Raw genomic sequence first — 21683 nt, 5'->3', positions numbered from 1 at the left:
TCCAAGTATTCTCATTTCCTTAAGTAGGTGCCTCTGTCTGGGAGGGCCATAGGGTACGGCCTCAAGTGATTCCACTATAGGCTGGATAATATCATGAGTGTCTTCCTTGTTCAGGCTCCGATTGCACGTCACTGCCAAGCACCAAGGAGGGCTGTGAGCCTGTGAGAATCCATCTGGGAACCTGCAGGGCCTCTGTGCAGGCGTAACAGAGGCATTCAGGCACCGAGCGAAAGTGCCTGCCACCTGTGTGCACATAGGGACAGATGCTCGATACCATGTGTATGCCTTCAAGGAAATTAGCATAATTGAGCCCAGACAGACTCAGTGCCTCACTCTGAGATAACGGAAGTGTCTATGCCATTTGCTAATTACGTTTAAAAACATATTTTTCACATATCTGTCATCTGTAGACAATACCATTACATTATAAAGCATTGTTCAGCCCTCCTCCTCTGATTGTATTTATATATCTGTATATTAAGCCTGTTTTTGATTCTCTTTTTTTTTAATAATGATTTTTTATTATATTATGTTAGTCACCATACAGTACATCCCCGGTTTTCGATGTAAGGCTCGATGATTCATTAGTTGTGTATAACACCCAGTGCACCATGCAATATGTGCCCTCCTTACTACCCATCACCGGTCTATCCCATTCCCCCACCCCCCTCCCCTCTGTAGCCCTCAGTTTGTTTCTCATAGTCCATAGTCTCTCATGTTTCATTCCCCCTTCTGATTACCCCCCCTTTCTTTATCCCTTTCTTCCCCTACTGATCATTCTAGTTCTTATGTTCCATAGATGAGAGAAATCATATGATAGTTGTCTTTCTCTGCTTGACTTATTTCACTAAGCATTATCTCCTCCAGTGCCGTCCATGTTGTAGCAAATGTTGAGAACTCGTTCTTTCTGATTGCTGAGTAATATTCCATTGTATATATGGACCACAACTTCTTAATCCAGTCATCTGCTGTTTTTGATTTTCATCAAAAGTAACCAATGTACCAGTTTTTAAATATCTTCATTCACAAATTGGTGTTTTCTTTTCTGCTTTGACCACTGGCTGACTTCATTCTAATTGTCCAACGTTCCAGCAGCTGGAGGCCCCTGTATCTTGTCACATGGCTATTTTGTCTTTGGCTTTATTCTGTCCTCCTTGCTTTTTGTTTGCTTTCCTATTTGCCCAGAGGGCCTCACCTTTTCATTTTATCATCATTGTAATATATGTTTTTATACCCCAAATCCTTTGTGGAACAAAAGAGGGACTATATTTTGAAATGTTATTAAAAAAGGACATGCTATTTAGTGATGATCATTGAACAATTTCCATCAAAAGTAACTGATATGCCAGTTTTCCAATCTTTATTCACAAATCAGTATAGTGTGGTGAGTCTGAATGTATGATAAAACAGATTATGAAAAGTATCATATTTACAATGAAACTATTATTTTATATTACTGAATCATCTGATATGCTACCTCCTGCAATAACATCATGGACCCAACTCTACCCTTTGACTAGACTGATTTTATGATCTTCCTAGAAAGTTTTGAGTTGAGGATAGTTTCTCGCTGCTACTTTCCAGGGTCCAAGGCTTCAGACAAAATCCTTGGAAACAAGCAATTAGAACCTGGTCTCTCCAGGATGGAGGAGAAAGCAGTGAGAAAAAGGACATGTTGTCACTTTTGAAAGGCCCACAATTGCTATGCTTTGCAGGATATGGCGGAGAGAGGTACACAGTGGAGAAGGAAAGAATCAGTCCCAACAATTATAGTGAATGTTTCTGAACTATCAATATCCAGAATTAATTTCTAAAAACACAAGTTCAAAACAGAAGCTATCTGGCTAGCTGTTGACTGAAATGCATAGGCAAGAGTCAAAGAGATGCTGTGCTTACAAAACCGCATACATCTCATTTATCTCTAATTTTAAAATAATTCATTCCCTTATTGGGTATGCAAGTAAGCAACGGAGAAAGTGGTGCATCTGCAATACCTGAAATTAAAAAGAAAAGAAAAGAAAGTCAGTCAGTTTAACAATGGCCGAGATTCGAGGGTGGATCCTGGACCCCCATGAGGTGCAGAAGCAGAACATGCAAAATAGGGTATGAGGGGATAGCAGACTGAGCCAGGAGAAAGCTCAGAGGTAATTAGCCAGCAAAAAGAGAGGATCGAATGTAGTGTGTCGTTAATTCTTCCCGCCTGTAAGATAAGCTGACTACTTACCAGCTGGTGCTAAGGCTTTCAGTGCTTCCAGGAGATGCGGACTGGAGAACTTTATTAGGCACCGGAGGGGCTCTTTTCTCTCCGCCAAGATGTCTCCATTGAAGTCACTTTTGAATTTCGTTTCAAGCTGTCAACAAACACATTTACAAATAACTACTAAATAAGTCAGCGGGGATGGTAAACTATAATGAAACCAGGTTATGCATTTCGTTACTTCTTGTCATCAAGAAATACAGGGATTAAGGGGGGTGTGAGCCATTTAATTTGCTAACTGCAAACATAGAGGGCAACCAGCGTGTCAAATGGTAACACACAAAACGCCTTGCTGCCTGACACACAGGGACCTGGGAGGTGAGTTCAACCCTCAGGTGACCTTTATCTGAGCATTTACTTTGCATTCTCTTTTTTTTTTTTTTTTAAGATTTTATTCATTTATTTGCGAGAGAGAAAGTGCAAGCATGAAAGGGGCGAGGGGCAGAGGGAGAGGGAGAAGCAGACTCCTCGCTGAGCAGGGAGCCTGACATGCCAGGCACATGTGGGGCTTGGTCTCAGGACCCTGGGATCACGACCTCAGCCAAAGGCAGACGCCTAACCGACTGAGCCACCCAGGAGCTCCCTAGTTTGCATTCTTTTTTTTTTAAATTAAATTCAATTAGCCAACATATACTACACACTTAGTTTCAGATGTACTGTTCAACAATTTATCACTTGCGCACAACACTCAAGTGCTCATCACATCCCATTTGCATTCTTAATGGCAAATTAGCACTATCCGTTGTAATCTGTCATTTTGATGTAAAAATGTCATGTCTTTTGAGTCACTACCGTGATTTCTTTTTACCTTATTATGGAAGATTTCAAAAGTACACAAAAGTAAGGAGCACAGTATAATGAGTGTCCGTGTGCACATCCCCCAGCTGAAACCATTATCAATTCACGGCTAGTCTTGTTTTATCTATGATCCCCCCCTCTCTGTTCCTTACTGACCACTGTCACTGGATTATTCTGGAGTAAATCCAAGACATGATGCTATTCCAATTGTGAATATTTCAGTATGTATCTAAAACAGATCTAAGGACTATTTTTATTTTTATTTTTTTTAAGATTTTATTTATTTATTTGACAGAGAGAGAGACAGCCAGCGAGAGAGGGAACACAAGCAGGGGGAGCGCGAGAGGAAGAAGCAGGCTCATAGCGGAGGAGCCCGATGTGGGGCTCGATCCCAGAACGCCGGGATCACGCCCTGAGCCAAAGGCAGACGTTCAACCGCTGTGCCACCCAGGCGCCCCTAAGGACTCTTTTTAAAAACTTTACCCCCATAACCTTACCATACCTAAAAAAATTAGTAACAATCTACCAATCCTTTAATATCACCAAATATCCAAGTCTGCTGCTTCAATAGGTACTTGAGTCTTAGATTCTAATTTCAATTTTTTTTTTTTACTTAAAGTGACTCTTAAAATTTAGAGGTAGTGTGCTGAATATTTAGAGGGTGAATAATGTCTGTGGCTACCTCAAACAGTTCAGAATAAATCAACAAATGTAAATGTGGCAAAATATTAACAATTGGTAAATTGAAGCAAAGGGGAAATGGGCGTTCATTGTAATATCCTTGCAAGTGTTCTGAGGGTTTGACATTTTTCAAAATAGAAAAGGTAGGGAATATTAATAGAAGGTATGAATCAATGTGTACCTCGATTACAGAATAGAGATATTCTAAACTGTATATACAGGCAGATTTGTGGATTCTTACTTATTCCCAATCAGTGGTTCTCTTTAGTGGGCAGAATCAGCCAGAGGGCTTGTAAGAACAGAGGGTTGGGTCTCCCCTCCAGGGTCCCTGATCCAATAGGACCACAGCGGGGCCAAGAATCTGCATTTCTTACCCATTATCAAGTGATGCTGATATGGTGGGTCCAGAGACCACATTCGGGAACCAGTGTCTTAGAGTATGGGCTGTTCAGAGGAACTGGGTTAAAGCTGTCATGTAGGGAGCCCAAAGTGAAAGATATCAGTCAGCTTTTCCCACTAAAAAAAACAAATCAAAGAAAACAGGTGCTGGGCCTGAGTGATCAGATCAATGGTGGATTTAAAGCATTGCCCATGGCTGTGGGGGGTGCTAAGCAGAAAGGATTTAACTAGGTGGGGGAGGGTGTTAGGAATATGAGCGCAAGTATTAGATTAGGGCAATCATGATATAAACCTTGAATTCTTCTAATGGGGACACTGGGCTTTGCCCCCAAGCTGGCCTTCCTGGTGGGTAGTGGCACACTTCTGAAATGAGCTAGGTTTGCAGTATTGACTAGGCTACTGGTTCTTCTCCTGTGATGCCAGCTGGGCTATGTCATGACTTATTTATTCAGTCACTCTTTTATTCAACGAGTATTTATGAGCACTAACTATGTGTACGTGTTGCTCTATGTACGGATGGGCTAGAAAGGTACAGCCTACAATTTTCTCCCCTCAAAAATACAGACGGTGTCTAGTTCCGCATAACTAAATTAGTATGTAAGATGAAATAAAAAGGCAAAGTCCTAATTTCTAAAAGTCTCCTTTGCTAACAGAGGCACTTAATAAATACGATGAAGAAGTCTATTCTAACTCGTAAATTCATCATACAAATTCAAAGTGATACTGACTACGCTTATCATGGTGAGCGCTGAGTAACATACAGACTTGCTGGACGCCTGAAACTGCTGTAACATCGTGTGTCAGCTCTACTCAATAATTAGAAGAGGAATTAAAAGAAGAAAAGTGATAAAGGAAAAGAAAGTTTCTTATCATCGTTTTCCACTTAAAGTTTTTGTTCTTTTAAAAACACATGGATAACTCATAGTTCATGTTTAAAGCAACGTCCCACCTTATACTGTGCGAATTCTAGTCTTGGTTGGGGATAGTCTCCAAAAGTTTCTTGAGTCACTCTCTGGACTCTCTCTTTTTCTACTCTGTTTTCATGAATGATCCGTGAATCCACTATATACGGAAGATTTCAAAAGACAACAGATATTAGAAATATATTTCATCCATTAAGTATCCTCCTTTCATTCCTAACCTTTCAAGTTGCTCGCGTCATTTAAAAATAACGTTTACTGTTTCTTCTCTTGACTGCAGTAATTCCTTGTTATAGGAAAGTTGCAAAATGCAGGCTGGTAAATAAAATACCCCCCCCCCCATAATTCTACCAACGAAGGGAAAGCACTGTTAACATTTTAGTATATTTCTGTCTAGTCTTTTTCTTCATGAATAGAAAGATGTGTATTTTCTAAACGGCGATTGTAAAATACACACAAATTTGTATTCTGCTTTCTTCACCTAATGTGAAATCAATGGCAGTTCTTATGCCAGCGCACAAAGTCACAAAAATGTTTATTCCTAATTGCTGTACCATTTCATTTGATTGCCAAATCACTGCTGAGAGATAGGAAAATGTTCATTTCTAGAAATCTAGATTGTACCCCACCACTCTTCTCAACTTTCTGGTCCACTGTTGTAGTTTCTTACTCTCTTCTCCTGGGTTTTCCATGGACAGACTCCTGCCATCTGGGAGGAGCAACAGTCACAACTCTGATTAAAGAAGCAGTGTATCCAGCACGTTCGGAGCCAGGGCTCCAGACCTACACGGATTTGGATGCCACCCCTGGCTTTGGTGATTCCTAGCTGTGTAAGTTTGCCTAGCGAGCTACTAACCCTTCTGAAACCCAGCTACCTGATGAACAGGGATTGTTCAGGGGACTACTATGAACGTGAAGAGAGTGATACCTATAAGCAACTGAGTGTGATGCTCAGCACACTAGAAATGCTTGACTATTAATTTTTGTTTTTAAGCGTTATTACTTGATGTTCTAGTAAATTCTAAAAGGAACTTACGGTAGCTTAGTTTTCCTTTTCTTAAAAATTATTTATTTATTTATTTATTTATTTATTTATTTATTTATTTATATTTTTTTTAATTTAAGATTTTATTTGAGAGAGGGACACCTGGGTGGCTCAGTCGGTTAAGAGTCTGCCTTTGGCTCAGGTCATGATCCCAGGGCCCTGGGATTGAGTCCTGGTTAGTTTCCTTGCTCAGTGGGGGCCTGCTGCTCCCTCTGCCTGCTGTTCCCCCTGCTTGTGCTCACACACTCTCTCTCCCCCTCTCTCTCAGCCTGACAAATAAATAAATAAATAAATAAATCTTTAAAAAAAGGATTTTAGTAGAGAGATAAAGTCTGTGAGAGAGAGAGAGCATGAGTGGGAGGAGGGGCAGAGGAAGAGGTAGCAGGAAGCCCTTGTGGGGCTTGATCCCAGGACCCCGGGATCATGACCTGAGCCGAAGGCAGCTGCTTAACTGACTGAGCCATCCAGGCATCCCTTAGTTTCTCTTTTCAACAGAAAGTTAATTTTCAATTTTTCTGAAAGCAGTAGATAGTTCTGAATCCAGCTCCTGGTGATTGAATGTTTAACCGAGTGACAGAAATCTAAAAAGGGACGAAGTGCTTCCAAATTTCGGTTTTATCTTAAAACACACATACTGTGTATATCCAGCTCCAGAGTTCTTTCCTGCAGAGGTGTAGTGGAGTTGTGAGTTTCGAAGGTCTAAAAAAAAGAAGGAAAGGAAGAAAAAAAGTGAATCTTTTCCTAATTTTAACATCTTGAAATATAAGTAATAAATGGTTTTAATACGTAACAGTGTGTTGAATCTTATCTTTATTTTTTTCAACAAAAAGAGATTTGAGGCCACATGCAGACTGAGGTAAGCATTTCTCTCAGAGCAGGAGACTGGCAGGGACTGCTGGGCCAGCAACATGTCTGTTTTGAATGAGCTCTGTACTTTGTTAGCATTGAAATGGATCTGGATGAAGCATGGGTGGTGAGTGCAAAAGCTAGAGGAATCCCAGGCAGGATTTGCAATGTGATGCTTCGCTTTATAGTTATGTCTTCATCACTGTGAAATACTCGCGGACGCTTGTTTTGGAAAAATCACTTTCCTACTGAAGTCAATCTCTCAATCCTTTTTCCCTTTGCAGCCAATGTTTTATAATTAAGTGTTTGACAGTGTGAATTATGCTAGGAATGCAAATGTCATAGCAGAACGGGTGGAAGGGTGGTGGGTAAGAGGGGAGCGGGTTGCTGTGGGAGAAAACCACTAACTCAATGTTAGATTTTTTTCCTTAAAGAGTGGCTTGCAGAGAGCCATCACTTCTTTCTACTTAGAACAGATGAAAATACATAAGTGTAACATGTCTAAGGGCTCAAAGTTATACACAGATCATTAACAATCCACCTACAGGAGTCTAAACATAAGAGCACACTGTTGCCATGCAGAGGAAAAAATAACCCTGAGTCTGTGAGTAAGGCCAGATCTCTTCTTATCATTAAAGGAAACAATGCATTCAAATAATTCTAACAAACAAATAAATTGTGGGACTTAATAATAAACCAATGTTTTCTCCTTTCCTTCTAACTCCGGCATCACCTGCCTGACTGATGGGACAAAAATGAATTCTACTTCTCTCTTGAATAATAGATTAATATAATTAGCTCTGAAAGACAGTGTCAAGTAACGGTAAGGATAAAATACATTCTAATTGGAATAGCTGATTTGGAAACTGCGATCTGTAACATAAACTCTAATGAGTAGTGAACAGTATGAAACACAATGCCATTGTAACAAGAGGAAAGTGAGGCACTGTGCTTTCCCTTCATGTGAACCAACTGAAAGCCTTCTCCACTTCAGTAATATCTGAAATGATCTCCTTCTGTTTGAGGTGGACTTTCCCACCTGCTCAGATGCTTCTAAGTCACGTGTGAACGAGAACATGGAGATGTAACTTGAAAGAGAGTCACTGAGGGGCTCACCCGATTATACTGTTTAAAAACAATAGCCTTCAGAGAGTCCAGATACCGGCTTCTGAGGTCCATTTTCACAATCTTATGGTGCTTGCTAGCAACTGTCAGTGCCTGGAAGTGAAAATTCGCAAGACTATTAGGATTACCATGTTTATCGCCCGGTATTTATTAGGATTACCATGTTTATCGCCCGGTATTTATAATATATATAATATTTGGTTGAATTTTTGCATTAAGCATACATTACTTCTAGATGAAAAGACAGTAACAGAGAGCTCCAAACCAATGCTTGTGCCATGCTCCCACTTGTAGAACACCTTCTGCTCCTTATTTTAGGAAATCAAGAATTACATGGGGCATTTTATATAAAATGCTTATTGAGCAGTTTAACCCCACGCAGACCCCTGAGATAAGAGCAGTAAAAATACTGTGGCTCATAGTAATTGTTTCATACCTGACCCAGAAGGGGTATATTGCTCTTTAGCTGGCAGGAGGAAGTGAAGGCGTAGGGAGTCTGGGAGTAGTACACCACGTAAATAGGTTTGTACTGGTTTGGCTTTCTGTACTGTGTTCCCCAGGCAATTCGAATCCATACTGCATTCTCCTCAGCATCTCTGAAGCTGACCGTCACCTTCAACAACAACAACAACAACAACAACAACAACAACAACAAAAAGAGTTAAGTTTCCTAATCAAAATCTGTGGCACCAGGGGGCTTGGCTGGCTCAGTCGGTAGGGCATGTGACTCTCGATCTCAGGGTTGGGAGTTTGAGCCCCACGTAGGGTGTAGAGATTACTTAAAGAGAAAAAAAGTCACATTAAAAAAAAGTCTGTGGCACCAGCAAGTGCTCTTAGGGGTGAAGGATGTCACTGTAACCTTGCACACAAGCTGAGATCCAGCAGTCTTCTCTGCTCTTCGTGACAGTGTTTGGGGGATCTTTGGGGAAAGATTTTATGGTGCTTTGGAAAGATACATTTATACCTTGCAAAGTCTTTGGGAAGGAAAACAAATTTTAAATCGTACAATTAGGGTATCACAATTTTTCAACAATTTCTTGGGCTTGTCTCTAAAAAACTGCTCCCTGACATGTAAGAATTTATGAAATAAGGCAGCCTTACAAATGCCATACTTGTTTAATAAGGAGGACTTTTCAGCATCAAACACAGACCTAGTGTGCACTATAAAGTTTGATAGTACGATTTCTATGTAGTAATGGGCTCAAATATATGAATCCTAATGCTTGTATGCATTTAGCTCAGATGCTAACAATTACTCTAAAGTAACGTGGCAAGAAATAGAAAATTCTATTTCATTTCCATTTCGTGGATAAAACACAGATCTTTCTCAACTTCTAATTGTGATTGCCAGTGGAATTTAATAGCCTGTTCCTAGATTCTTAGCTCCCCCTTGATTCCGCTTCCCTTAGGAAGTCAGACCCCAGACAGGCGGCATCCGAGAGAGGTGCACTTGGCTTCCCCACATCTCTTACTTCCTCCCTCTTGTATCCTACTCTGGAAAAAGCTGGCTGCAATGTGGCTGCTGGCATTAGCAAAGCAGCCAGTTATTCCGACTCTGCCCACTCTTTATCTGGCTGCTTTCTCATATCCCCTTAGTGCATGAGACAAGGAACCCTCCCCGGTCTGGGGTGCAGACTGTGCGGAGCGTGTGGAGTGCGCGGAGCTGTCTGACCTTCCCAAGTGAGCAGCACAGCGCTTGTCCCCAACAGGCGCCCAGTGGACCTCTGTCAGCTTGAATGGAAGAGGGCAGGTCTGATTCTGAAGAGCCTCTTTGTGTCACATTACAAAAGCAAAGCCTGTGAAATCGAGACTGAATGCAGTATATGGAGGGTACATTTTTACCAGAGGGAGAAAATTGGTTGCACTCAACGTATTCAGGTAATCTCTCCAGCCCAGAATGAGGATAACTGAAGTAAAGCCTTGTGGAGAAGCTTAAAGAGCTCTGTGTCCTTATCTTGGATGCAGACTCGGGCACACATGTCTAAGTGTACACTTTCTTATCACTTATCAAAATTTTCATAAGGGCCTATGATCCAAAAATGTTAAATAAAAAATCAATGGGCTAAGAGAAAAAGATATTCACAGAATCAGTATAATCCTGGCCCAGATGGCTTTCAGATGTTTTGTCTCACATTCTTCTAGTAAAGATGATATTCAGATACCCGAAGAGGTAGGGCCCAAATGCAGACCTTTACTGTTTTCCCAAGAAGCTACCTTAACAGATATCATCCTTCAGTAGCCAGGAGAAAACGTTTTTCATTGAGGATAGCTCAGATAAATATTGTTCAAGCTTAACTGGGACACTAGTCCAGCCAAGGGTCCTAAATGGTTTGGCTAACCTGGGACTGTCCTGCTGGCCAGGGTAGTCAGGCCATAAACTGGTTATAACTGGCCATGATCCACAAGCTACTGAACATATCACAAACAAGTTTAGCGTGTGAATCAAATGAAGCTTACAACACATAGAATTGCTACATATTTAACTATATTCATATACTTAGTACAAATGACCATTATTATACTACATGATATGCAGGTATAAAAAGGAGAGTAAATGTGCTACCTTTTCACAATTGAAACATATTTTTTAGTTTGTCTTTTCTTTCTCTATAAGTTTTCCAAGAACACTGTATTTTGAATAGTTTTACCTGGTGAGATATACAGTTAATCTCTCTCTCTCTTTCTCTCTCTTGGATACAGAGACACACACACTCTCAAAGGCTCTGGATCAGACCCTCTGTGGCACAGGCTCCACCCATCGCTCCCCAGTTAGGCTCTCAGTTCCCTGTCATAACAGCTTCTCTACCCAATTGGTTCAAGGGCAGGAAGTTCTTAACCTGAAGTCCCTGGTTAGAATTCAGGGTGTCTACGAACTAACTGAAATCGAGCATCTCCTTCAGTTGTGAAGGCAGGCAATGGCAGAATGTTAAGACCTGTTACTTTGCTGTCTGTAGAAATCCCAAATATTTTCTTAATGCATTACAATTTTTGCACCTGCCTCAAAAATATCATTTACCCCCATCACTACTTTGCAAGTAGTTGTTTTTAGACCTACTGTGAGATGATTTACCAAGTTACTAAAGAAGCACATGATGTAGCACAACTTATTATTTTAATATCTTAATAATGGTATTTTAACATGGTTGGTTTTCCTTATAGTTTTATGTATCTTATTATAGCATTTAAAAATAATTTTCTAAGAAGTGGTCTGTAAGTTTCACTAACAGCAAAAGGGATATTGGCACAGAAAGTTTAAGACGTCTGTCCTACAGCAGCAGGCAAGTTACTTTTCAGTCTGGGAGACTCTATGGGGCATGACATCACCATCATCAGCCTTTGGGAAAGTGGGGTTAGTCAGCTGCTAGTTATGAGGAGGAAAGTGAAGTCGAGCTGGGAGTCCTTGGTCAATTGAGGAACGGGGTTAGCATATGTGGACCAGCTCGGAGCAGGGGGGACAGAGAAGACACAGGGTGGAGGGCGTTTGCTGGCCTTTCAAGCAGAAAGATGTGACCGATAAAAAAGCTCCTTTGTTGTCCCAGCCTTTCCCACTAGTCTGCCTGAAATTCATTCAGGAGGCAAAAGCTTTTGGAACACAGCAGTGATAAAAGAGGAAATCTCACAACTGAAATATGTGGCCATTGAAGTATGGGAGCATTTCACTCTTCTCCTGGAATGGCTGGGGCAGGAGGCGTGGGGTTCAGACATCAGAAGTTCCTGGCGTTGGAAAGAAGGGCAGGGAAGACTGTCATGGGGGAAGAGGGCACTGAAAGGGAAGGACACAGACAAGCTCTGAAGTGCAGCTGAGGGCAGCTCTCTCTAGGCTTCTAGTGTGGAGCGAACAGGGCAGGGACACTGTTGCAAGTGTTTCTCAAGAGGAGTTAGCTAGTCATGTTCAGCTTCATAAAAAGGCTGCTTCCAGAAGGGTCCAGACCACATATTCCCATTTATGGACAGCTGGCTTGGGATTCTGTTCCAGTGAGGCTCTTTGTTTAAAGAATAGCAGGTGCACATGCCATACCACAGTGCAGATGGGACTCTCCTTTTATGTCTGAAAATTTCATGGTAAGAATATTTTTCAAATAATATAATAAAAAATAACAACTTAGGAACAGAGTAGCAAAGAGTGCTTATTCACAAAAGAGAAAAAAAAAAAACAAAAAAAGAGACATACCTTCTCTTGGCTCACAATTACCCTTGAATTAGTTTATAGATTAAAGTGGACCCCCACTCAAAATGATGAAGATTTTGTTTTGTTTTGTAAACCTGATAAAATGATTCTAAGGTTCATCTTGAAGAATAGTCAGGACATTTTTGGTCAAGAAGAGTAATTGGGGGTAGGGACAGGGTTGCCTTGCCTTAATGGTTATTAAAATATTTTACAAACTACAGCAATTAAAGGAATGAGGAGTTTGCAAAGAATGTGCCCAATCCATTCACCCCCAGCATTTGTTCGGCCCTTGCCCGTGTCAGAGGGGAGCAGGATGGTTGGTTTCCTCTCAGGGAGACTACGGGTCTGGAGGAAGACTGACAATTACAGCAGGAAGTGGGAGGAGTATGGTGATGGGGGAACCGCCATCTGGGGTGGGTCAGGGACACTCCCTGAGGGAGCACTAGTTAAGCAGAGGCCAGAGGGAGAGGGAGGAATGAGCTGTGCAAAGGCCAGCTGCTGGAGGTTGTTCCAAGGAGAGGGAACAGCCTATGGCAAGTTCAAGAACTCAAGGATTGGTTCAGTTCAGCTGGAGTGTGGAGTACAGGTGGTAATGCCCGAGGGGCAGGCAGTGGATCCAGGAGTGCATGAGGAGAAACAGATCAGGAGTAGAACACAGACTCTAAAAGCATGAACGAATCAGAGGAATCCGATGATGATAAACGAGTAGAAAAAGGTAAATTAGTCAACAATGGTGTTGGGACAACTCATTCACTTCTGAAAGGGAAGTGGTGAACAACTCTATCTCTATCTCCCTCGTCTCTCCCACTAAAGTCATTCCCAGAAACTCACCGGGGGAAGGCTGGGTGCAGAACCCTGGGGGACGCTCTAGCAAAGGGCAGAAGGAAAGGAAAGGAGTTAGTCATGGAGATGATGAAGAGCAGTTTAGGGTGGGCAGAAGACAACCAGGAGAAGACAGAGATTCAGGATCAAGAGGGTCGGACTGCCAATTCTCTGACAGCATGACCCTCCTGAGCACGAGAAATGGATGTTGTAGGTCTGGCGCATGGCAGAGGCTGAGCTGTGAGAGCCTTTCAGTGCAGGTGTAAAGAGCACGAGCTCAAAGCCACCTGCCTGGATTTCAACCCTGGCTCTGATGCTTGCCACTGTGGGACCCACCTTGCTTCATCAGGACAGGGCAGTGAGTTAGTGACCAGCAAGGGCTCAGCCCAGGGCCTGGCACACACAGGTGTTTGCAATTGGCATTTCTGGTGAAAGAGAACCAGCCATGGGATTGGTGATATCACTGGTGGCCCTGAACAGGGAGGCTCTCACACTGGACTGGGCATTAGTATCACCTGGAGGGCTTTGGCCCACCCCTACCATGTCTGATGGAGCCCAAGTATTTGCCTAATATGTTCCCAGGTGATGTTGATGCTGCTGGTTTGGGGATCACATGAGAACCACGGCCTTTCAAAATTCAGTTTCAATATGGAGGCGAGAGCTGTAGTCTGAATGCAAGGGGCTTAACCACAAAGCTGGCAAAGATGCATTACCCTTTCAAAGGGCCTTTTTGAAAAGGTTTTTGAGGGGGCCAATAAATACCACCCCTTTTTCCTGTCCTTCTGGACCAACTGAGAAATAAGGTGAAAGAATTGGTAGGCGGAGGCCAACACATATTACCAAGAAACTGGTGACTGGCTCCTATCTGCAGGCAAGTGGCCCTCCAGATAACAAAATCCAGAGTCAGGCAGAGTTGCCCACATGGTCACTGGCAGAATGACTCCAGGTAGCCTCCCTTGCAGAGCCGGCCCTGGAGGAACAGACCAGGATAGGTGCCCCTGTGGGCACAGCTGCTCTTATTCATGCGAAGTCAGTGCTCCTGCCAGGGAAAGGCGAAGGGGACAGTGAAGAGGGGCCAGAGTCATTGTACCAATGGACACGTCAGGAACAAGAAAAGAATATTTCCCCACAAAAGTGCTGCAGTAGAATAAACAGAGCTTGAGGATGAGCACAGGGAGTGGACGTCCTTCCACTGAGACCTGAGCATGTTTATAAGCAGTAGAGAAGAGACTACGAGTGTGACATAGAACAGAGAACAGCAAAGCAGGGGCCTTAAGAGGATGCAAGGGACGGATTCCAACCTCACACAGAAGGGGCACTGTGAGAGAGGAGATGAGAGAATACGCTCGGGTAGAAGTATGGCAGAAGTCACAGAGGTGAGCTGAGGAGACGGAAAGACCAGGTCAGGGAGTTTGTGTATGGGGAGAGAACATTACTATTCTGGAGAGGACGGCCAGAGTACGGTGACCGTGACAGGATTTTGGGAATGTCTTCCTTTGCAAGGAGGACTAAGGCAGACCAGGGTGGGAAGAGAATGCAGTAAGGGAGGCTGTTAAAAAAAAAAAAAAAAAAAAGATTGCCTGAACCTACAATAAGATGTTTGGTGGTGGGACACCTGGGTGGCTCAGTCAGTTAAGTGTCTGACTCTTGATGTCGGCTCAGGTCATGTCTCAGGGTTGTGGGATTGAGCCCTATGTCGGGCTCCGTGCTGGGCGTGGAGGCTGCTTAAGATTCCCTCTCCTCCTCCCCTTGCTCTCTCTCAAAAGAAAAAAAAAAGATACTCGGTGGTAAAAAAAGATACTCGGTGGTACTTGTGAAAGTGAAACGGCAGCTGAAGATTCTAGGCCTGCTCTATTGCTATGCTGACCAATCCTACAGCCACTCACCACCCATGGCTAGTGCCTGATTCTAGAACCATTCTAGTTCGTCGGTCACACTGGCCACGTGTCAAGTGCACTGCAGCCACGTGTGGTTGTTAGCTAGTATACCAGACAGTGTGGATGTAGAACATCTCCGTCACCGTGGAGGGTTCTACTGCCCAGCGCTCCTCTTAAGAAAGAAGCATTTGGCCCTGAATTGACAGGTGAGGGGAGAGGAAAGTTTTCATAATTAAGTAGGATTTGTCTGTGATCTGGCCTAAAATAGTAAGGAATATTACTAATTAAAATTCTTACAAATAAAAAAAAAACCATGGTAGGAGCAAGTTTTAATTGCACAGATGCCTTGAAATTGAATTTCACGGAAATTCAGATAAATTTTGTTCTTACATTTTTTAATGCTCTCTGAAGAATTTTCACAAATGAACTTTTGAATTGTTCCATATCAAAAAGGTCAATGTCGTCACCTGTCAAAGTGAAAAGAAAAAAAAGACAAATCAAGGGAGCTACAATGTTCAAGAAATACATCTGCAGACTCTGAAGGTAAGCATTTTGCATAACCTCAAAGAGCTACAATGATCAAATCATACCAATCTACGCCAGACACAGCATCACCAAATATATTTCTTGTTATACCCACAAAAGAGTAATTTTGAAATTACTCATTTTGAAAGAAGAGAAATTTAAGAGGAACATATCGCTATTCATTTTAAAATTTCCAAGATATCACATGTAAATGTTCAATTTAAAAGGGAAAACATTGGGGTGCCTGGCTGGCTCAGTTGGAAAAAAATGTGACTTTTGATCTCGTGGTTGTGAGTTCAAGCCCCATGTTGGGTATAGAGGTTACTAAAAATTTTTTTTTAAAATGGAAAACATTACCTGGTTCTTTACTCATCTGAAAAACATCCCAAACTTTCTGGTGCCGATGAAATTGAGTATCTGAGACAGGGAAGAAGAGCTTATTACTATTATATCCTAGAACTCCCAAGTAATGTGCTTATAAATACATATTTTAAATATGTATTTAACATAATATGACACCAGAGAAAATAATAGTAATTTACAAATTAGATCATACACATTTTTAGTCAAAATATAACTTTCATATGGATTAAATTTTCTCCAGACAACTAAATAAAATTGTGAAGAATTACTTGATATAGTAGAGATTTGGCATTTACTCATACTTTGACCATTTCTTCTCTTTCCACGTGAGTCTACTCCACAGAACGTGGCACTCACCCAGCCAGGGATGCCGTGCTCCCCATGACTGGTCTTGGCACTGGCTGTTCCCTTTGGCGGGAGCCCTCTTCTCCTAGCTGGTGGTGCACCTCATTCTGGTCTCTACTGAGAGGTCACCTATGCAGAGCGGCCTGACCCGAGCCCCTGCCCAAACGCACCCGCCCTCCACCACGCTTTGCTTTCCCTTGTAGCACTTACCACTACTGGAGCCACGCATACTCTTCCCACTCCCTCCACATAACCAAGCCACGAGCAAGACTGGTCCGCTTTAATCGTTGTATTTCCTGGCCCTGCTCACTTCTCTGCATTCCCTCCCCCTTTCGTCTCACCAGGGCTACATTCCTCTCTTGCTTGGATGTTCCAACAGACTAGTGTAGGTCTCTCCCATCCTCCCGGGTCTGTCTCTGCATTGTAACCAATAAGTTTTGAAAAAACAAGAACCTGATTCTTTCTTGCTCATAATCTTCAGAAGGCTTTGCATTATTCTTAGAATAAAAACTGAAATCCTTCGAGTGGCCTCTAAGTCTCTGTATCATCTGCCTACCTATGCCTCCTTTGGTTTGACCCCTCCGCATCACTGAGCTCCCACTTCCCGCCTTCTCTCCACTCCTCTAGTTAACCCGCCTGCTCCAAGACTTCCAGTGCTGTGTCCTTTGCCCTCCTGCTCCTTAACCTCCCTTCTCCCCTATGCCTAGTTAATGCCACTCATCCTTTGGCTCTCAGCTCATGTCCTCAAGGAAGTCTTCCCTAAACCCTCAGTGTGGCAGATCCCACTCTGCTCTCACAGACCCCCCTCTATGTTCTCCTTCACAGCACCTACTACAGTCTGCAGGAAGGCATTTGTGTGATTAAGTAACCTGTCTCCTCCATAAGACTGTGACTTAAGAGAGAGTGAATCAACCTATTTGAGCCACCAGCACCTAGCGTACAGCCTGCCACATAGTAGCGCTCAGTGAACATTTGAACAAACTTGTGAGAAATGGGAGCTATATGGATCCACCTTTTCTGTTCTAGATAGAATCCAATCACTGAAAATTAGACCAACTTAATCAGAGGCAAACGCATAAATGAATTCCACTATTTCATAGTTGAAGCAGAATATAAAGCTGATTTTTGTTACATACCAGACAGATCATAGAAAGCAGTCAATAGAAATTGATAACAATTAGTTAGTAAATACCAGGCTTTGTTCAAAGAACTGACAAGGACTCTTATTTCATCCTCATCATAACCTTATGTGATATCATCATTACGATACGGGTTTGTCAAGTGATGATACTGAGGCACAGAGATGTCAACGGCCTCCCCCCAGGACTCGCAGGGAGACAATGAGAAAGCCATGAACTGAACCCAAGAAATCTGGCCTTAGGGCCTGTGTTCTTAGACCCTCTACTATGTTGCCTCCTGACGAGGAGAGTAAACATCTTAAAAAAAAATACAGAGAAGAAAACTAGGACACAAAGGGAAAAACCCAGAGGAAGGGGAGGGGAGATAACAAACTACACTGTAATAAGAACAAATTCTTGTAAATGTATTTTCAAATTCTGTTAATAACAAAACAAAGCCTAGCAAATATCTACTATGTGCTTCCTGTAGCCAGTGACCTCGCTAAGAGCTTTCCAAGCATTACCTTATTTAACCCTCTGAGCCACACTGTGAAGGAGGTACTGCTGTTTTCTCCATTTTACTTAGGAGGAGTCTAAGCCTCGCTAGGTGATGGGACTCGACCAAGGACACGAGAGTGGTAAGTGACAGAGGAGAGACTGAAACTAGGTCTGCCTGGGGGGCGCCTGGGTGGCACAGTGGTTGAGCGTCTGGCTTCGGCTCAGAGCGTGATCCCTGCGTTATGGGATCGAGCCCCACATCAGGCTCCTCTGCTATGAGCCTGCTTCTTCCTCTCCCACTCCCCCTGCTTGTGTTCCCTCTCTCGCTGGCTGTCTCTATCTCTGTCAAATAAATAAATAAAATCTTTAAAAAAATATATATATTTGAAACTAGGTCTGCCTGACTGAAGAATCTGAGCCCTTACATACAAAACAGCCTCTCTGATGAAACGGGACTGGGGTCTTCAGGGACACCTAGGGGCTCAGCTGGTGAAGCGTCTGCCTTTGGTTCAGGTCAGGATCCCAGAGTGCCGGGACTGAGTCCTGCATCGGGCTCCCTGCTCAGCAGGGAGTCTGCTTCTCCCTCTCCCTCTGCTTCTCCCTCTGCTCACGCTCTCTTGCTTGCTCACTCTCTCAAATAAATAAATAAAATCTTAAAAAAAAAAAAGGGAAGCAGGACTGGGAAGTGTAAACGCAAAGCACCAACACTCACAAATGATGTCTAAAAGGGCTGCGTCATGGACACTTGCACGCTTCTCCTGAAAGAGAAGATAACATATTTAGTGAACGTGGTAAGTTTGGTTCTGCTCCATTTACAGCACATTTTAGGGTTGCTTAAAGCAACTGAGTCCGGCCTGTTCTCTCCTGCCAAGTGTCTCGGTTCAGGCACTCCCCACTCTCCTCCCACAGTCTACAGCTCGTTCATCTCCTTCAGACTCCTGTTTTGTTCTTAAATCAGCTGTATCCTTCTAAACTTCCTCTACATCAAGGTGTCCCAACTGGGCAAGACTGACATTTAGTCGGATAATTCTGTGGGTGGAGGGCTGTCCTAAGATGTTAAGGAACATTCTGGCCTCTACCCACTAGAAGCCAGTAGCATTCCCACAGTTCTGACAAGCAAAAACGTCTCCAGACATTGTGTCCTCTGGGAGGCAAAACTGTCGTAGTTGAGAACCACTGCCCTACACACATACATTTTCATGTATGTCTATTATACAGTGTTTCTCAGTGTTGTACATAAAGATCTAGTTTACTCTTTTTAACGGCTGAAGAATATTTTGGTATGTGGATGGGTCATTATCTCTTCTCCTATGTACAGCTGTTTCCAATTTTTTGTTTTTTAAACAAGGCTACTTAACATCCTTATTTATATATAAATATTTACATGTTTATACCTAAGTATATAAATGCTTATCAATTATAAAACTTATATATACCTCCTTGTTTATTAATTTCTTTCATATAGATTTCCCACAGTGGATTTGCTGGGTCATGAAACGGTATTTGTTTAAAAGTGAATGAAGGAAGAATGTACATAAATATGAAAGTTCTGTACTACACTTGCAACTTTTCTGATAATCTGAAATCATTTTAAATTAAAAAGCAAGTAAGTTAATAAATACACGTGAAAGAGGGGGTCTCTTTCCATACAACTTAACCAACCCATCTGAATAGTATTTTTTCATCTTTGACAATCTAATAGGTAAAAAAAAGAATACTGCTCCTTATTTTAACTTGTGCAGATTGTACTTCCTCCCATGGTGTTCACTTTCTTACTGATTTGTAAGCCTTCTACTGGAAGTTAAAGAAGCCAATCAAGAATTAGGTTCTTCAAATCTCTTTTGGATTCAAAAAAGGGAAGAAAGAAAAAAACCAAGGCGGTAGTATGATGCTTAAGGTTCATCATTTTGAACACTGTTACCTCACAGAGCAGAACCAAGTCCTGCACAAGAGATTCCTTCCTCTGCCGGAAGTTCACAGTCTGTAGTTGCTTTTCAGACAAAAAATTCCAGGCTTTGAGGATTGTCATCATTTCAGTCATTGGGATTTTCAAGATGGTCCTCTTGATAAACTCGACAAGAGTTTCATCCATCTCTTCGGCACTTTAATAAAAACAAAAACAGCACAACAAAGTAGTAACACAAAAGTTTAACTTAATTGAATTCTTCAGCATATTTTTAGCCAGGATTTTGATTTGTAGGTTAAACACCCAAATGTTTACCTTTTTTCAGGCACTCTGCAAAGAGTGTTTCAACAGGAGGATTTAGTTATTTTCTCCTTAAGCTGTATATTTATTTTTATTTTTTATTTTTTAAATTTTTTAAAAAAAGATTTTATTTATTTGACAGAGAGAGCGCGTGCACAGGCGGAGCGGCAGGCAGGGAGAGAAGAAGGCTCCCCACTGAGCAGGGAGCCCAACGTAGGGCTCGATCCCAGGACCGTGATCATGACCTGAGCCGAAGGCAGACGCTTAACGACTGAGCCACCCAGGCACCCCTAAAATTATCTTGCTTATTGATTACTGTATTGCTTTACAATATTGAGCCACTAGGGTAGGAACTATGTTTGCTCTATTCATGACTATATCCCTAAATGATAAATACATGTGGAATGAATTAGATACTCTTTGTAACCAGCGTGCCTGGGGAGATAAGAAACCTGGGGAGAAAATCAGGGTCCACCAGTGATGTATCAAACCAACGCCTCCCATCGAAAACATTGGATTTGTGGGTAAGCTTGTAAAAATGCAGACTCCTGGGGCCCCATCGGTTTGAACTGGGAGGTGGGCATATATCGAGCAGGGTATTAGAGATTGCCTTTTTTTTTTTTTTTTTTTTTTTTGAGAGCCTGCACTCTTAGAATGCCTCAGAAGATACTTAATTCTGGGTAAAGTTTGCAAAATGCCTTTCTACAGACTTCTTGTAGAAAGAGAGCACTCAATCTCACCAGTAAGATTGGTAAACCCCTGAGTAAACTTTTGATTCCCCGTGAGTATCTGATTTCTTCTTACTTCTAGCTCTTAGTAGTACAGTGCTTGGCATGTATCAGGTGTTCAAGACATTTGGTGAATGAACGCAGGACAAAAAAAGAACACTTTTAGCTAACTTTTCTGTAGATCTCCTCCTCTTACATTAAGGAGCTGCCACTTGAGCATAAGGAAAAACACGAGATGCACATGGACAGAAAAGAAAACGAAGCCAAGCCTGATTTAAAAAAAAAAAAATCAAAACACCCAACTCGCCACAGAGCCTCAACCCAAGCCTCGGGTAGCACAGTAGCCCGTCACGTGACAACTGGTGGCTACTCCGGAGCTGACGTACGTCCTGGTAAGGCCTCGCCCCACTACGGGCGGATGTGACGCCACGTCCAAGCATCACTGCCCTCTCTCATTCCAGACTCAACCGTAGCCCCCCACCTCTTAACCGAGGTCAAGCGCCATGCCCGTACCTTGGGACGTGTGGCAGTCGCGGAAAAGTCGCCCCACAGGCCTGGGATGTGGCTTTCTCAAGGCTCCCGCCACATTCAAGGGCCCGATCCCACGCCGCGCGAGGGTCTCTCACAGTCCGTCATCGCCAGCAGTGTCTCTTCTCAGCAGCTCTTCCCGCCCGCTGCGCCTTCAAAGCCACCAATTGCAGTTCCTGCCGCCCTCCAGCCCCGCCCCCCGGAGCTCTCTCTTTGGACTGTCACCTGGGCACAGGGGGCCGCATGGGAGAGCGGTAGAAGTGAAACTCGCCAAGTCCCCGCATCACTCTTGTTAGGGAGAATATTAGTTAAATGCAGTTAATCTCAGCCCCCTAAATCTGGCTTGTTGGCTCGGCTTGCTGTTTTAGGTTCCGCCGGGCCTCCGTGCACTCGCTCTCCTTCCCCGACAGCGCCCGGAAATGGGCCCGTCCAGA

The 21683-nt window shown here is 42.8% G+C and overlaps 1 protein-coding gene across 1 annotated transcript; it reads right to left on the bottom strand.

Annotated features, from left to right (window-relative positions):
• Positions 1-1343: 1343 nt before the first annotated feature.
• Positions 1344-21673, bottom strand: CENPN (centromere protein N). Its single transcript, XM_026495285.4, has 11 exons — positions 21235-21673; positions 19709-19889; positions 18500-18545; positions 15821-15880; positions 15329-15405; positions 8508-8684; positions 8063-8164; positions 6736-6799; positions 5085-5197; positions 2225-2351; positions 1344-1994 (listed from the first exon to the last, which is right to left on the bottom strand). Exons 2-11 carry the CDS (start codon positions 19877-19879, stop codon positions 1912-1914), a joined length of 1020 nt encoding a protein of 339 aa, XP_026351070.1. The 5' UTR covers positions 19880-19889; positions 21235-21673; the 3' UTR covers positions 1344-1911.
• Positions 21674-21683: the final 10 nt, after the last annotated feature.

Source organism: Ursus arctos, unplaced genomic scaffold (genome assembly GCF_023065955.2).
Source record: "Ursus arctos isolate Adak ecotype North America unplaced genomic scaffold, UrsArc2.0 scaffold_19, whole genome shotgun sequence".
NCBI classification, from domain to species: Eukaryota; Metazoa; Chordata; class Mammalia; order Carnivora; family Ursidae; genus Ursus; species Ursus arctos.
The sequence above is the reverse complement of the archived record's forward strand: the minus strand, read 5'-3'. Positions and strand labels throughout refer to the sequence as shown.

Excerpts from the sequence above, each read along its gene's own strand:
- CENPN (XM_026495285.4), bottom strand. The coding sequence starts at position 19,879 with ATGGATGAAACTCTTGTCGAGTTTATCAAGAGGACCATCTTGAAAATC. Across the intron at positions 8,685-15,328 it reads TTCAGAGAGCATTAAAAAAT|GTGACGGTCAGCTTCAGAGA; the intron begins GTAAGAACAAAA and ends TTGTTGTTGAAG. Across the intron at positions 5,198-6,735 it reads TCTGGAGCTGGATATACACA|TGGATTCACGGATCATTCAT; the intron begins GTATGTGTGTTT and ends TTCCGTATATAG.